Source organism: Erpetoichthys calabaricus, chromosome 7, assembly GCF_900747795.2.
Source record: "Erpetoichthys calabaricus chromosome 7, fErpCal1.3, whole genome shotgun sequence".
Lineage (NCBI taxonomy): Eukaryota > Metazoa > Chordata > Cladistia > Polypteriformes > Polypteridae > Erpetoichthys > Erpetoichthys calabaricus.
This window is the reverse complement of record NC_041400.2, coordinates 101773911-101790935: the sequence shown is the minus strand read 5'-3', so window position 1 is coordinate 101790935 and position 17025 is coordinate 101773911. Positions and strand designations below refer to the sequence as shown.

Genomic DNA, 17025 nt, shown 5'->3' with positions numbered 1-17025 from the left:
GCAGCTTAATTGGAGTCCACTTGTGGTAAATTCAGTTGATCGGACATGATTTGGAATAGCACACACCTGTCTATATAAGGTCCCACAGTTGACAGTTCATGTCATAGCACAAACCAAGCATGAAGTCAAAGGAATTGTCTGTAGACCTCCGAGACAGGATTGTCTCAACGCACAAATCTGGGGAAGGTTACAGAAAAATTTCTGCTGCTCTGAAGGTCCCAATGAGCACAGTGGCCTCCATCATCCATAAGTGGAAGAAGTTCGAAACCACCAGTACTCTTCCTAGAGCTGCCCGCCATCTAAACTGAGCGATCGGGGGAGAAGGGCCTTAGTCAGGGAGGTGACCAAGAACCCGATGGTCACTCTGTCAGAGCTCCAGAGGTCCACTGTGGAGAGAGGAGAACCTTCCAGAAGGACAACCATCTCTGCAGCAATCCACCAATGAGGCCTGTATGGTAGAGTGGCCAAACGGAAGCCACACCTTAGTAAAAGGCACATGGCAGCGGGCCTGGAGTTTGCCAAAAGGCACCTGAAAGACTCTCAGACCATGAGAAGGAAAAGATTGAACTCTTTGGTGTGAATGCCAGGCGTGTCACGTTTGGAGGAAACCAGGCACCGCTCATCACCAGGCCAATACCATCCCTACAGTGAAGCATGGTGGTGGCAGCATCATGCTGTAGGGATGTTTTTCCGTGGCAGGAACTGGAAGACTAGTCAGGATAAAGGGAAAGATGACTGCAGCAACGTACAGACACTTCCTGGAAGAAAACCTGCTCCACAGCGCTCTTGACCTCAGACTGGGGCGACGGTTCATCTTTCAGCAGGACAACGACCCTAAGCACACAGCCAAGATATCAAAGGAGTGGCTTCAGGACAACTCTGTGCAGTTTGGTGTGCAGTCACACCTCAAGTAAACTTTTTCACGTTGTCATTATGGGGTATTGTGTGTAGAATTCTGAGGAAAAAAATGAATTGAATCCATTTTGGAATAAGGCTGTAACATAACAAAATGTGGAAAAAGTGATGCACTGTGAATACTTTCCGGATGCACTGCATATGTGAATTATTCAACACAAGTAATGCAAGATTTTTCGGGCATGTGTTTTGATATAGTTTGTTCTTGTCAAACACTGATCAACAGACACCTATCAGAAATTTTTTATCTCATCTCCATTCTTGATGAAACATTTTTCTTGGCTATCACTACAAACCACATGGAGCAAATTACATGTAAATTCTGGGTGGAGTATTCCTTTAATTGGGGGGGAGGGGGTTCCCCCACATATTTCACAAATGCAACGATGGAATTCTGTAAAAAAAAGACCCTGACAAATACTGGCATTCTGGATCTAAGATGTGAATTCTTGGCAATCCTTGTAAAGAATGAATTTGGAACTGCTTCAGTGATGAAACTTATATTGTAACTATGTGCAACACCATGGAAAACAACAACACACTACATTCAATACTTCAGAGAAATCAAGATTTTATACTGTTAACAGCCTGTTCAGTCTCTTACGGCAGTTCAATCTATGAAATCTACGTAAATAAAGTGTCCACTGAAGTTCAAGCTAATGTGTTTTTTTTTCCTCCATTTACCTACAAAATTTGCAATAATGCACAATTGATTCTTCACATCGTCTTGTTATTCTGATGATTGATCAAACAAATTGTGCAGGCGATCCTAGTTGAATGTAAGGTGGTAAATTTAGGAGTGCCACCACTTTAAGCTTTGAGCCTACATTACAACTTAGTGATAAAGAATGCAAAATAGACTATTAATTACTCAGACAGTTGCTACCTAACATAAAAGTACATTCGCAAACCTCTACCTTATTTATTATGTAATGCTCCACAAAATCTAAAACAAAATGAGCACAACAGTGTGAAGCGGTCTTAAATCTTTTACGAAAGTATGGCACTTGCTTCATCTTTCCTACAATCTTTCAAGATTAAGCAAATAATATTTTGTACAGGGCCATTCAAGAATTTCCTAAGAACAGGCTCTCGTTTCATCCAAAAACGCAAATTACCATCAAAAGACCAAGCTTAAAGTTTCAGTATTAATGTTAACCATTTGATCTGTGATCTACACAAGATATAAAAATAGTTGCAATAAACAATTCATATATTGTCTGAAAATGTTAAGATATAGATACCATACAGATAGTGTGATTACACAGACCTTCAAGGAGGGAAAAAAAAAAAGCTACATGCAATGAAATAACGTACAATAAATGCAACTGTGGGAACTGCTATACATCTGAAAAAACAAAAGCTGGAATTCAAAGAATGTTCTTAGCAATCAGATAAAAAGCTATGTTGCAGGGATATATTCCCCCAAGGTATTGCCCAGTATTAATTTCTCCTTTCTCACCAGATGGCAATAATCATACAGGTTTAGTCATATAAAAAATAGTTTTCAGTTCACAAATCATAAGGCAGAAATCAGATTTAATAAACAATTGTAAAAGTTGTGCCTTTCCAAGAAAACTAGACTAGCACAAGCTTGTCAAGGCAGGAGAAGCACGAACACAATAAAAATGATCTAAAACAATTTAGATTCCATTCACCACAAGATGCAACAAACACTTGTGACAGACATAGGATCATCTTTATACCTATATAAAAGGAGTTTTTATTTTGGTAAAACAGACATTTCATACAAGATACAGTATAAATTTGTAAAAACAGTGAGACCTTAAAATTGCTATAACCATGCCCAACACACCATTTGTCTTACAAAATGCACTCCTACTGTTCAGGATTAGAGCAGTGCAACAGAACTGGTCTTTACACAAGAAACAAGAGAGCAGAGTACATCTGGCTGAAAACTTCACTAGGACACGGATTTCTTCGTGCAGCTGTTCGTATATTGTAGCAGTTGCTGTACCTCAACAGGTGTTTTCAAAGAAAAGCTAGCTCTATAGCAAGATCTATACTTTTTAGATGGGGGACTTTGAGTTGAACACGACAGATGTTAGAAGGATTTCTCTTTTAGGGGATTGTTGGGGGACTGGACACACCATTGGACAGATGTCAATACTCATGAACATGTTATTTAAAAAAAAAAAAAATTTTTTTTAAAAACCCAAAAGTGTAAATAGGTGTCACTATAGTAAAGTTCTGTATCACCTGCTTGACATCAAAATATCCTTTTCTGTTGTATAAAAATTATTACTTTAACAGGCAGAAACAAACCAAAAACACTGAATTACATCACAGCAAGTACAGCATTTCAAGGATATGAAAATTGCAAAATCCCTTTCTGCAACTGACAGTGTAAAAACTGGAAGTTGTGCATTTCTTTTGGGGCTCGAGAATAAGCCCATCTACCTTTTGCCTTTATAAAATTGTATCAAGGCTCTCCCTTAACTTCAACAACTGTGGATTTGCTGCTATTCAATTTGGCACACTGTAAAAGTCAACTTGCAGGAACTTTATTTCCTGAGCAGACAATAAACACAAATAAGAAAACTTTATTCAAGGACATTCCATTGTTTTGTTTAAAAAAATAAATGAATAAAAACTACCAAGTTGCTGCTAGGTTTAGCAAAGGAAACTTACAAATACAGCTAACAGGGAACACACTATATGAAAACAACGCAGAGAAACAAACCAGACTGACCTGCTCAAGTGAAATACTTAAAAACAACTTTTGTATTTAAGAATTGTGAAGCTGTATGCATCAGATTGTCCAATGCACCCTCTAGGTGCCCAATTTCAAATTTGGGGAAATGCAGCTTCAAAGTACACACCATAGTACAACAACATTTATTTATGTAGCACATTTTCATACAAAAAGTAGCTCAAAGTGCTTGATAGTAAACAGCTATCCAAAGAACTGGATTTATTTTCTAATCAAATTAAAAGTTCAGATTATTAGTAATGAACACCAAATTAAGAGCAGGTTCCCAGTCTATATTACTCCAAAAGAGGCAAATAAAACCTCCCCATACAAACCCTTTTGAGTGCAAAGACCAACTAAGAAAGAAGCATTTATGCAGTAATTACATGGGGATAGGAACAAACTGCCCATTACCCTAGCTAATACAAATAACACACCATTTTAAAACTTAGGTAGATGGAACACAAAGACAGGTAAATTTAGTTTAGCCGTATGTGGTTTAAAAATGTATTCACACATACTTTTATTTGGAAATTAGTCTTGTTATGACAGGTTGCAAGTAGATGTATGACCTAGGGCAGGGGTGGCAAACGCCAGGTCCGGAGTGCCACAGTGGCTACAGGTTTTCATTCTAACCCTTTTCTTAATCAGTGACCAGTTTTCACTGCTAATTAACTTTTACCCCCCTCCCCCCATCATCACTTTAATAGCCCTGTTCAAAGAGTTCAGCCCTCTGAATTGATTCCTTTCTTCATTAAATGTCAGCCAAGCAGAAATGAAATGTGAAACAATCTTGACAGATGACCAGCTAAACTGGGGCTTCAAACTCCAACCAATTTCACTCCAATCACTTTCTTAATGAGAAGCCAATTCATGGTGTTAATTAAACCAGTTATTTAATTCCATGGCTTGTTGCTGCTCTCATTCTTCCACAGAACACATTTCGAAAAATGTTGTTTTTCTGTTCTAAGAGCACCGTCAAAATGTTTTGGTGACCTGAGAGATCAACCTTACCAAGAACATCACCTCCCTTTAATTTCAGATATTGGATATTGTGTGATGGGCACAGGGGAGCTGGTCATGTGATGGCTTGTTTTGTGTCTCATTATTGTTTGACTGCTAATTAAAGAAAAAGTAACAACTATGGGGCCTGAGTCAAGTTAATAGAAGTAATCAGCAGCAAAAACTGGTCACTAATTAAGAAGATGGCAAGAATGAAAACATGCAGCCACTGCGGCACAACAGGCCTGCAGTTCGCCACCCCTGACCTAGAGGATATAGCGAGTCAGTGCAAAGACTGACTCAGTTCTGCGACACTAGGCAAGCCAATTAACTTGTGCTTCTGTTGTGATACGTATTCTCTTTTTTTATATATTTAAAAGCGAGGCCAAATGTGTGCTTTGTAACTCTAGCACAGGCCGAGTAAAATATACAGATATAGAGACACACACACGTAGTTTAAATGCATCATAAAACTCTGAACTGTGTTCAGTCTAGAAAGGTGCTATACAAGACTCTTCTCAATGACTAGTATTGCAGCTTCAGAATTCCATGGATCTGTGTTTAGTCTTGAGCTTGGTCACTCTGTAGGATTTACAAGGGTTGTTTTTTTTGTCTTTCTGCGGGAGCTTTCTTCCAAACTTTCATGACTTGTTAACTTGCATCCCTGGGCAAATGCAAGTTCTATTAACCATCCACAATAAGAAAAAGTACAGATAAGCCCCATACAATACAACATTCGTGGTTTTTCTTTACAAGAAACAGATCACCTACGACTAGTCAGTCTATCCTCTATGCTTTTATGCATTTCAACCACGATAACAGCGTGAACAATGCTACTTTCAGTGTTCCACATATACACTACCCCCAATCTTAAAATCACAACTGCCTAAAGCAGGAAAGGTGTACTTTTCAGGCTGACAAAGTACTTCACATGGCCCTCTCCTTGTACTTTTAAAGCTTTATAATCAAACACACACCCCACTGCCCTTTGCATCTGTAGCAATATACCCACCTGCAGACTGTACAGTTAAATGTGGATGGGGTACCAGATTACAAAAGTATCAGAATTTTTTATTAACATTGAAAACAAAATAAATGACAATGCACTGACTAAATGTATGACATTTTACAACACACTTCAAACTGCAACAGAAAGAATACCAATGAAGAGAGTAAATGTAGTAACTGGTGTGGTAGCATGCAACCATTAAGGAAGTGTTATAACAGACACCCCTTCACTTCAGGGGTTTTGATACAATGAAACAATGTACCTCTAACTTGCATGCCTCCCTCTCACTAGTACTGATAATTTAAAGCTCTGGGGTGTGGTGGTGGGTTGCATGTTGGTTGGACATACAAGAATTCAAAGCACTCTGTACATGCAAGAGGTGACAATACAATTACTACTGAAATACCAACAACAAATGTTAGGCAAGAGTGCAATTCAGAATTAGATACCCAATGAAAACAAAAGTACAAATTAAGCCATGAAAATTAAACAAATTGCTCAAAACTAATTAAAAAAAGACCATGGCAAAATATGATCTGCTGTCATACATTAAAACTGGAATTGACTGCATTTCTCCTGTACCTATAACAACATTAATATGGCATTAAAAAGAGTTGAGAAGAAGGGTATTTATTTAGCAAGGAAGCTCTTACTCTTATCAGCATTGCATGCTGTACAAATATACGATGATTCATTTACTGTAGTTCTGAAACTGAAGGATCTGTCAACTCTTTTGGAATGTTGTGCATCATTACAAGATAAACCATAAAAACCACAACATATAACAGATGAGCAGAGGGCTACTCTGCACCGTATACATACACATTTGAACTAATATAAAATAAAACTCTCCAGCGTTTGAGGAAAAATATTTCTCACTGTTACCTAACACATAATTACTCTAACAGCTTGTAAGTATGGAATGTCACACCTCTCAACACTAAAAACCACCATACATCTACGGAAATGTTTATGTAAAAACTTGCATCTTATTATTAGGTGCCCCAAAAATAACTATTCTGAAAAGTATTATCGTTTGTCTGTAAGACTTGGTACATTAAAAGATGTTCTATGTACAAAAGGCCCCAAAAAGGGATACATGAGAAGCCGGTGAAGATAAAAAGTATTTTTTATTAACAAAACATGGGTAGCTGTTACTTTACATCTGTCAAACACATTGGTAGCTTTACATTCGCAAATCCAACATACGTAAGTAAGGTTACATAGTTGCCCTCAGAAGCTCAGCTGCACTATTTTTATAAGGCAATCTGCATTCCTTTAAACATACACATATTAACTCCTCTGCGAGTCTATAGCTTTCCATTAATTCATACAAGAGTATGATTAAATTTCCATTGGGCTTATTACGTTTTGAGTGGCCAACATTAAGAGGTTAGTCAGAGCACTCGAACACATCTCTTCCGGTGTGTCTAATCCCTCGAATTTGCACAAAGGAAACCCCTAAAACCAGCAGGAGAGACGCTCTTTGTCTGAGCACGAGCAACCTAAACCCCCGCCCCGCCCATTTAAAAAAATTGTACTGTAAAGACTACCCAGCAAAACCAGAAAGGCCAATTGACTGCACACCAAACCCCTTTCACCTGTAAAATGTCCAGGTGTATTTAACTATGAATCAATTGCGCAATTTACAAAATAATCTTAAGACATCTGCTTCCAAAAATTCTGTTTAAAACATCCCAGCCCCTACTACTTCCAAATATGAGCTGGACCCCATTCTGCCCCTGAAATTCACGCCCATCTGACACATAGAACACACCCACTTGCAAAGGACAGCTCCTAGGCCGACCGGGTGCTTGACATATTGCACGTAAATAAACATTGCAAAAATCACTGGGCATTATGAACAATTTCTCATTCAATACATCTACGGCAAAAGTGTACAAAACCAAACGCTGAAAGGATACACAAGACCGGTGCTATTAAGTAAATGCATATACCATCCCTCCAACAGTCACTGGTGCAAAGACGTTGAAGCAGGGGCGGAGATGGGGGGAAAAAAAGTTAACTTTCCGATGTTTCGATTAGTGCTAAACCATGCAACCAAACATCTAATAGTTTCTGTGACAACTACGAGTACAATACGCATTGTACTACAGTTCAACTATGCAAACGACTGGCACGGCACAGTAGTACCTGTCACAAAAGGTGATCGAGGCGGACTTAATAATTCGCTCCATACCCCATAGCAGAAACACCAACCAGACGAGTCGGCCACTTACTCTTGCTGAAGCTTATCGTGCTCGGTGCGAATCGTACTCAGCTCTATCTGCAAATGGGCTCGCTCTTTGGCGGTGTCATCAAGTGACCTCCTGGTGTCCGCGAGCTCGGTTTCGTAAAGACCCTTCAAGCCCGTCAGCTCTCGGCTGCGCACTTCTTCTTTCTCCGAGATCTGCAGCTGTAGGACGCTGTTCTCCGATTCAAGGCTGCGCACCTTGTCTATGTAGATCGCCAGTCGGTCGTTCAGGTTCCGAAGCTCTTCTTTCTCCTGCAGCCGCGTGATCCTAGTAGGGCTCAGAGGAGTGGTGCTGCTACTGGAACGGGTACTTGTTCTCTGGCCGAGCGGAGTGGATGTCGCCGTTGCCATTATTAAACAATTACTAGCGACAAAGGTGGAAAATTAATTTATACCGGTTTAATTAAACGGCGGGACAAAGCGCTTAATGAATGAATTCCTATCGTCCCGTTCAACTGTTGTGGCCGAGACCGCCTTTTTAACCTTAACCTGCACACAGGAGAAGGGAAAATAAAAGAGCAAAAGCTGGGAATTTACCAAAATAAAATAAATGAACAAAAGTAGGGGAAATAAACGCTACAAAAAGCAAAGCAAAATCGGAAAGCTGTAAACACCACGCGGCCACCGCCTCCCTCTACTTTGTCTTCCAACCGAATGAAAGAAAGGCTTTTGGCTAATATGGCCGATCGTAGACGCGTCGGTATCACGTGGTGCAACGGTGACCAATTGAGCAGCTTGCCTAACAGCAACCCCGCGACTCCTGCCTGTGAGACAAAATTCAAAACACAGACTGCTTTGCTCGGAGGCACGCTGCACGTGCTGGTTGGGTTCCGTTTTGCCGTGGTCACTACAAATTATTTGTTGGGTTTCTTGTTATCAGTAGCGTGTTCTGTCAATTTTAATGCCCTTTATTAAGCGTTCTGGCTTGTGGATAAATTCAGTTTAGTAACAAGTTTATTATTTATTTTTAAGGCAAAGCCCTACGAGAGGCTGCCGACAAAAATGCAAATGTGTTTAGTGAACGAGTGATTTTACAAAAATGCTTCTGGGTCACGTAACATTTATAATTTTATAATCCTTGTTTTTAAATGTGGAGCATCTGTTGGTGAATAGAGATTCACTGATCTTTGCCGACGATACTGTGATGTTCGCGGAGTCAATGGGAGTCTCTGATATAGGGCTCTCGAGAGAGAGAGTGAGCGAGGCGTCTGGGCGTGCGAGTGTCCTGGACAAAACCCAAGATCCAGGCCTAATGACCTTGTGGGCACAGCCATCAGTAGAGTGTCAACCTTGTCGAGAGGTTTACTTACCTCGGCAGCGACATTCAATTCAAGCCTCTGATGACTCTTCCTGTGAAGCCAGTAGACGGATTGGGAGAGCATGGGGGTCATGAGGTCGCTGGAAAGGGCTGTGTGGCGTTTCCTATATCTTTGCAAAAAGGACGAAGGTTTAAGTCGTTATAGAGTCCCGGTGTTTTCTGTTTTGCTATATGGTTACAAGATATGGACACTATCCAGAGACGAAGACTGGACTGCTTCTGTATTGTGTTTCTTTGGAGAATCTTTGGGTACCGCTGGATTGACTTTTATGTCGAATGAGCGGTTGCTTATGGAGTCCCGAATGAGACATATTTCCTACATTGTGAAGGAGCATCAGTTACAGTACTACGACCATGTGGCGCGATTCCCCGAAGGTGATCCACCTCGCATGATCCTCATTGTTGAGGACCCGAGCGGCTGCACCAGGTCAAGGGGACGCCCACGTGGCAACGCGCTGTACCAGTGCTTATGAGGCAAGCGATGAGACTAATTTTTGACCCATTGCGACTGACGAATTCATGATGTTAAACATGCGTTTTCCTTCATTAAACCACCGACAACGTTGTTAGAAATTACATTGCAAACGGAGAAAGACGTTGTTTTGGGTGCTTAAATTTGATCACCCAGTCACCAAATTGGCAGATGGAATAGTTTGGGCTCCTATGACTCTGCCGATCCACCACAGAACACTCAACAATTTGGAGAAGACGTTGACAATATAAACACACAGTAACACGGGGAAATCATGTCAGCAGAGGGACCGACTAATCGCGTCGCCACCTTAAAAGAAAATGATTGAGTTCTGAAATTGATAGCTGCATGTTTTGTATGAATTATTATTTACTACTTCCTGACCAGTGGAAGATCAGTAACAGCATTTCAGTGCAAACTGTATTGTCCTTGAAAATAATGAATCCAAAGTGTGATGGGCAATGCTTTGTGCTAAATTTGCTGCTATGCTAAGATATCACATATCGCACTTTGTACCACAGGTCATCCTTAGCATTTTTTCCTATCTTTAGAAACTCCTACCTTGGAGAAACACGACTTCACATCAGAAGCGTAGTGACTGGACAGGCAAGGGGGTTCTCGGTCCCATGAGGGCACCCGTTTACTTAGGTACTCTTTGCGACAACAAATCTGCAAGAACCCCAAATTTAAAGCATAGCATTGACACATAGCATTGACACAGTACATCAACGAAGACGGAAACCACCCCTAATTGGGTTTACAGAATTAAAATAAAGGATGTGGGTTTATTCAATTCTACCTGTTGATCCCGTTAAATTGGACTTGGCACTAAAATAGTATATATTTTCCGTGATGGAGTGGGGGAGGGAAAGTTATAGGGCCTCATGGACTTTTTTGCCTGGGCCCCCAGAGTCCCTATAATCACCTCATGCCGCACCATATGTAAATGTAAGGTAGTGAGGTTCAAATTCCGTTCATACTCGTATTTTGAAAATTTTCAGCAGCAGCCATGCCCTGTCAGCTATCATTTACATATTTGCCATTTAGGAATCTTAGTCCCAAAACCGACATACTGTATTCTCCAGAAAGAAAACTCGAATGTTGCTCAAATGGCTTACCACATGTTTAGATGTTAGTTTTGATTTCTTTCCACTTCGGTGGAGTCTGTTGGCTCACGTGTACAGGGACTAGGAGAGCTAATGGCACCATAGGCATTCATTGTACTTGCAGAAAATAATCCTCTGCAAACTTTGCATAACAGTGTCAGCGATATGATACCATGCTGAGGATTTAATATAACGGGACGTGTAGTTTGATAGTATCCTTTCCTTTCAATTTCCATTATCAGAACATTAAATAAAAATATGATAATGATACATGTCAGTGGATCATATTTTAATTCATCTCCAATAAACCAGATATTTGAATATTTGTTTAGGATTGCTGGTTGACTCTTGGTATGTTTGATTTAAGTGCTAACGTTTGAGTACCCTGTGCTGCGAAGGCATCATTTCCGGGATTAGACATTGCATTTCATCAGGTGATGCCAGGCAATCACTGTTTGTTGGTTTGTACAGTTTCTCACATTTTTATTTGGGTTCCCCTCAGAGTACTGTTTTCAATTTCCACATTCTGCAGACGTTCATGTTGGATTAACTGGAGAATGTTACCTGATGACAGACCAGGGAAAGCACAATTAATGTTACTGTCACCGACCATTTCAATAGTGGCATCCTCTCTGTGCTACAATAAGGGAAATGCTTTTTTACCCACAGTCAATCCGAATCCTAAATGAGGACAGTGCCTAGAGCTATGCGATGCCCTATTGCTAATTCTCATATAATCAAGTTATTGTTTATGCTGCCATTGTACATGTTGACACTGTTTTTTGTCTTTTACTGTTCAACTGCATTCTTGGAATTTTGCAATTAAGTATTTCAGATTATTGTACAGTGCTGTGTGTATAATTGAACATTCATTCATTCATTTTCCAACGGGTTGTGGGGTTAACATTCTTAGCAGTAAGGCCCATACATCCCTTTCATTTCTTTGAATATAAATAAATTGTCCCATGAGAAAAAATTCGAGAGGTGTTTAAAGTGTACACTATGAAGCCACATCCACAGATGGCTTCAGACATGCGCTTGGTGCTGCCTGGATTGGCTTTATTCAGTATAACTGTGGTGTAGATTAAAACGAATCACAAACAGATGCAGATTGCCTGTGTGAGTGTGGTGTGTGTCCGTGACTTTGCCGTGCAAATAACTGGTTTTTGTGTTGTATCCAGTGTTTATTGGCTGTGGCCACCTATGACCTTAAAATTGATTAAGGGTGTAATCAATTGATTGCATGTTTTAAAGAGCAGAGAGTCATAACCACAAAACACCATAAAATGGCTTAGAATTCGCCTCTTTAAATGTTACAACCACCAGTTCAGCTTGAATGAATAGGTGCTTTATTATATTTTCAAGGCAACTTCTCATTATATAGTACTATAGTGAGCCAACATTTCAGTACATCATTAAACAACTAAAACTTAGGGTAAATCATTAATAATACAGTATTTTTTTTAAAGGAACATGGAATTAATAAGATACTGTATTACCAGTTTTCTTATGTGGACTTGCAAATTTAGGGGGATGGAAAACCGCAGTGATAAAATTCGATTCAGAATTCATGTTAACAAGAAGTTCAACCCCAAGGCTATTTACAGATGATGACGTGGATGAGTAAAAGGGACCTTTATTCGCGAGGGGTTCGCGCTTTCTGGATGTGCCACGAGAAGCCGTTCTCTTTTCACACTAATACGTTGTAATCAGAACAGAGAACAACCCAAAATGTACTCAAAGAAATGTAATTAATAATGCTAATGAGTAGAATTCATACTTCTTAATGAGGGTTTTTATAACGAACTAATTTGCACTTTCCTGTCACTAAAAAGTTCCTAGGGTGTCTTGAATGAAAATTAATCATGATACTGTATTTTTGCTGAATTTTTGAAACCAATCGTTTCGAATTGGTAGCTGCAAGTAATGACACGAGATATTAATTTAAAATGCAGCCACTCTTCTAAAGCGATAACCAAGTTTCAAGATTTGACGTTTTATGGATGTCTCAAGTTCCAGTACAATTAGGTACCATTGATAACCATGTTGTTACATTTGACAGACGAGCTAAGAGCGTTTGGTGACATTAAATACCCGTGCATCTTTTAAGTTTAACGGGTGATGGGAGCGCTTACGTCCTCCGCGTCAATAGGACGCAATACGCATACACGTTTTTGAAAAAGTAGCCTGGGTCAAAAGTTTCGCTCTTGTCCTAGACTCGTTTTAAATTCAATACCTTGTATGTTGCATCCAATGTTCCGATCTTGTATTCCACTAGGTCTGTCGGTTTTAACCTATCATGCAGGACTTGTGATGGTTAAAAGAAATACCGGTAAGCGATTCGATTTATTGAGCAGCCCGGCTACACACTGCGTCACCGCGCTGTTGGATTCCAATCCCCTATTCTTTTATTTCCAAGCACGATCGACTTTCAAGCTGAAGTAGACAAGCTCAATGTGGATATACTGTAACAGGTTACATTCATTTTAAAATCGCACTCAGTAAAATATGTAGAAACAAGCCATAAATCTGCTGATTGTATGCGTGTAGAAACGTGACTTTGGTTCATGTCATCTGAACGATGGCATTTTCTAATGCTGGCCGGAATACTATACTCGTAACCGGATAAGCACGTTAAAAAATGAATGGATGTCCATACAACTTTATCATTGCTTATCCCTCCAGCTTTCTCAAGTCTGTTTGCGAAACTACTTGTAGATTACTCAAAATGTTCATATTGTGGCTAAAGACCCGTGTTTTACAAGTCTTTATTTTATAAATGACTTCTATACCTGCTCTACTTATCCTCAGATTTTACATTTTTTGCATGTATCCTGTGCTTGGGCGGCAGACTGATTGATTAGGTAGGTTCATCCACCCCCTCTCATACCTCCTATTCCGTTTAGCCTTACTGCATTCTTCTCAGATGATGTTCTCAAAACGTGAAATTATCAGTTTAGCCTGCATAAACCTCCGCTCAAAAGGCATGATCTAGTATATACATGTATCCAGAGTAGCTAACACTTTGGGTTTTATACGCACTGCACATCTATCTAATCGGAAACACGTCGGCAATGGGGTCAGCGGATTTTTGAAACACTGACGAACAAAAGCTAACAAGTACGCATACACATTATCTCCTTATCGGAAAGCTGTTTAGTGGCGAAGGAAATTCCCACCTATATGGACGTAAAACATTGGGAGTTCCTAAAAAATGGATCAGCGCATGCGTAGCTTTAAAAGCTACGTTCCTTTGTCTTGGTGGATTTGCCCAGTAGGGAAAACAAAAGAGATACGATTAAAATGGGTCTGTGCAGACATCAGCAAAGTTAAAGGAATGCACTGATGCTCTCTCTTTTTACATACATGTAAAGCGATGGTATTTTTAACCTAATTTTTCACACAGTGCCTCATATTGACTCAACTGCTGAGTCGGGAAAATTGGCGTATTTCATGAAAACAGCCTGATAATACAAGACATTTTTGTTTTATTGGACAGAACCACTGACTTCACAACTACTACAGCATAACACTAAGGCTTACGATTTATTAAATGAATCCGATACGTGTTTGTACAGTGCCTTTGCTCGCATTATTCCAGTTCTTTATACGAAAATCTTTCCCATTCTTGTACTTCTCCAAAAAGGACGTCCCGATCTTTTTATTTTTCTTTGGCTTTCTCAAGTGAAATGTTCAGGACTTTTTTTAAGCGATATAAAGAATCTTCCTAATGAGCAATAATTATATGATGCTTAGTTTATCAAACTTAATGAAACTGTCCATTTGCTTGACTAGATTTGATCGCAGCACAATATATCTCCACGTTCTTAAAATTTCATTTTTTTTGAAAAGCGTGCAAGTCCATCCAAGTCTGCTTCAGCCACTTATTGGGTTCAGAGTAGTAGTGGGAGGAAAATGAGGAGGAGGAGGGGTTCGCATCTTGTTGATCTACTTGCATTCTGATTTTTGGAAAATATTTACACTTCACCAGGAAATTCAATTTATTCTATTTTTTTTTGTTTCAATGAATATACAGCTGTGACTTACCAGACTGCCTAAAACAACAAGATTCAGCAAGAATATGAATTCTAAATATAGCTGATAAAGAAATACAAAAGATCTGAGGGAAAAACAAGCTTTTACATATTTTGAAATATGTATTGATTAAAAATGTTAAGACTGTTAATTGTATGAAATTGATTTCAAAGTAAGTTTCTGGATGTGTGGCATGGTGAAGCAGTGGGTTGTATTGTTTGTACCCGAGTCTAGCGTCTTGGGTTCAAATCCCATTCCCTGACATTGCTGTCAACTGTGGAGTTTATGCAATGTCCTTGTCCCTGCATGCGCTTACTTCCAAAAATCACAACATAAGAAGGTATGCTTACTGGGTGATACCAAATTTCCCTGTGTGTGTGAGAGATAGACTGGCAACTTGATCAGTGTTTCTAGAATATACTTTGACCTTTTGCTTTGATTTGGAGTTAAGTGGGTTTGAGAATGAGTGAAGTATCTTGATACAGAATACATTTTTGGAATCTCATGTATGAATTTTGTTGTTGCTGCATTTCCATGCAGATGGAGCCACAGGTCTCTAACCAGGTTTTGTAACCAGAGGGCTTCGTTCACAGCATAGCTATACACAGAAAAAGGGGGCATTGTGGTTATCAAAAATGACTGGGTATCTCAAACTAGCCATTTGTGCTTACACTTTTGAATGAACAGGTCAAAAGGTAAACCAAAAGCAAGTCTTGTTTTATGTCTTTACAATGTTTGGCACATTCTTAACTGTCAGTTCATCCTCGGCAGAAATGGTATTCTTACTGGTATGTGAGATACAAGCTAAAGGCAACTGACCAGGGGATATTCCTTAACTTGTTTTCAAACAGCTTATTATGTCAATACTAACATTATTACATTCCACCTTGAAGCAAATGTAGAATGCTAAAGAATTCAGAGAACAGACCGTTTGCTTTTTGTTAATGAGGAAAAAAATTGAAATTGCCTTATTGGATTTAGAACTTACTGTACTTGCATTGCAGGGTAATGTAATTAAGTAGCACACATCACATCGGCACAGTGGTAGTGCTGCTGCCTAGCAGTAAGGAGACCAGGTTTTACATCCATCCTGAGCCCTCCCTGTAGGGAGTTTGCATGGGTTTCCTCTGGGTACTCTGGTTTTCTCCCATAGTCCAAAGACATGCAGTTTAGGTGGACTGGCAATGCTAAACTGGCTCAAGTGTGTGGACGGAGTTGTGTGTATATCCACCATGAGATGTACCAGCACCCCGTTCAGGGTTTGTTCTGGCCTTGTGCCCTGTACTAGCTCGGGTTGGTTACAGCAAATCCCTGCAATGCTGTTCAGGACTAAGTGGGTTTGAAAATGACTGACTGACATAAATTCTAATGGTAACACAGATCTACCAGCTATATGGTTCAACTAGGGGGGCAAGCCCCTCCGGCACCTCGACCTTCAGCTAACTAAAACACGTAATTACAAACATTGGTGTTATGAATAGATAATTAAAGTTTACTCTATCAAACATAAAAACTACAACTTTCTTGATATTTTAGTTTACAATTTAAAAATGGAATAAGAATCTGAAAATCTAACAACATCACATTAAAAAGTTTGATAAATTTTGAAAACAATGATACCAAACATATATATGTAGGTTTTAAAAGAAGCCCGATTTAAAGCATGACAAAAAAGTGACATAAAATCGTTGCATTTTTAGGCTTAGGATTTTATATATAGAGAGTAGATACATGCTCGCAAATGATTGGCAGGCTCTCTCCAGGGTTTGTTCTTGCCCTGCACTCTATGCTAGCTGGGATAAGTCCCAGAAGGTGACCCTGGTCTAGGTTAAGCAAGTTAGAAATTGACATGACATGGTTCAGTACACTTTCATTGAATAAATAAAAGGATGTTGACAAGGGTGTTATTATTCACTGAGGCGAAAACGATTAAGTATTAATGACTGATATGGAAATGTATATACTGAGTAAAAATATACTGAGTATCCACTGCTGTCAGGATAGGCTCCTGCAATGTTAAATGAACTGGGTTTGAGAATGTATGCTATGTATATATGAAGGATTTATGTACATGAATTTTAAACAGTTGTGCTCAGTGATATTCAGAAGTTAATTTTTAGTTTCCAAAACACTGAAGAAAAAGGGATCTTATATAATGCATTTATTACATGGGAATATTATTGTATTTAACATACAGGCTT

The 17025-nt window shown here is 39.4% G+C and overlaps 2 protein-coding genes across 3 annotated transcripts in view; one reads left to right on the top strand and one right to left on the bottom strand.

Annotated features, from left to right (window-relative positions):
- Nucleotides 1–8556, bottom strand: part of lmnb1 (lamin B1) — a 51202-nt gene extending 42646 nt beyond the window's left edge. The window contains exon 1 of the mRNA XM_028805220.2: nucleotides 7880–8556. Coding sequence (XP_028661053.2) covers nucleotides 7880–8244 — 365 coding nt within the window. The 5' untranslated portion in view covers nucleotides 8245–8556. The remainder of the gene's footprint in view (nucleotides 1–7879) is intronic.
- Nucleotides 1–17025, top strand: part of c7h5orf63 (chromosome 7 C5orf63 homolog) — a 389765-nt gene that overhangs the window by 202620 nt on the left and 170120 nt on the right. The gene's annotated exons all lie outside the window — the stretch shown is intronic.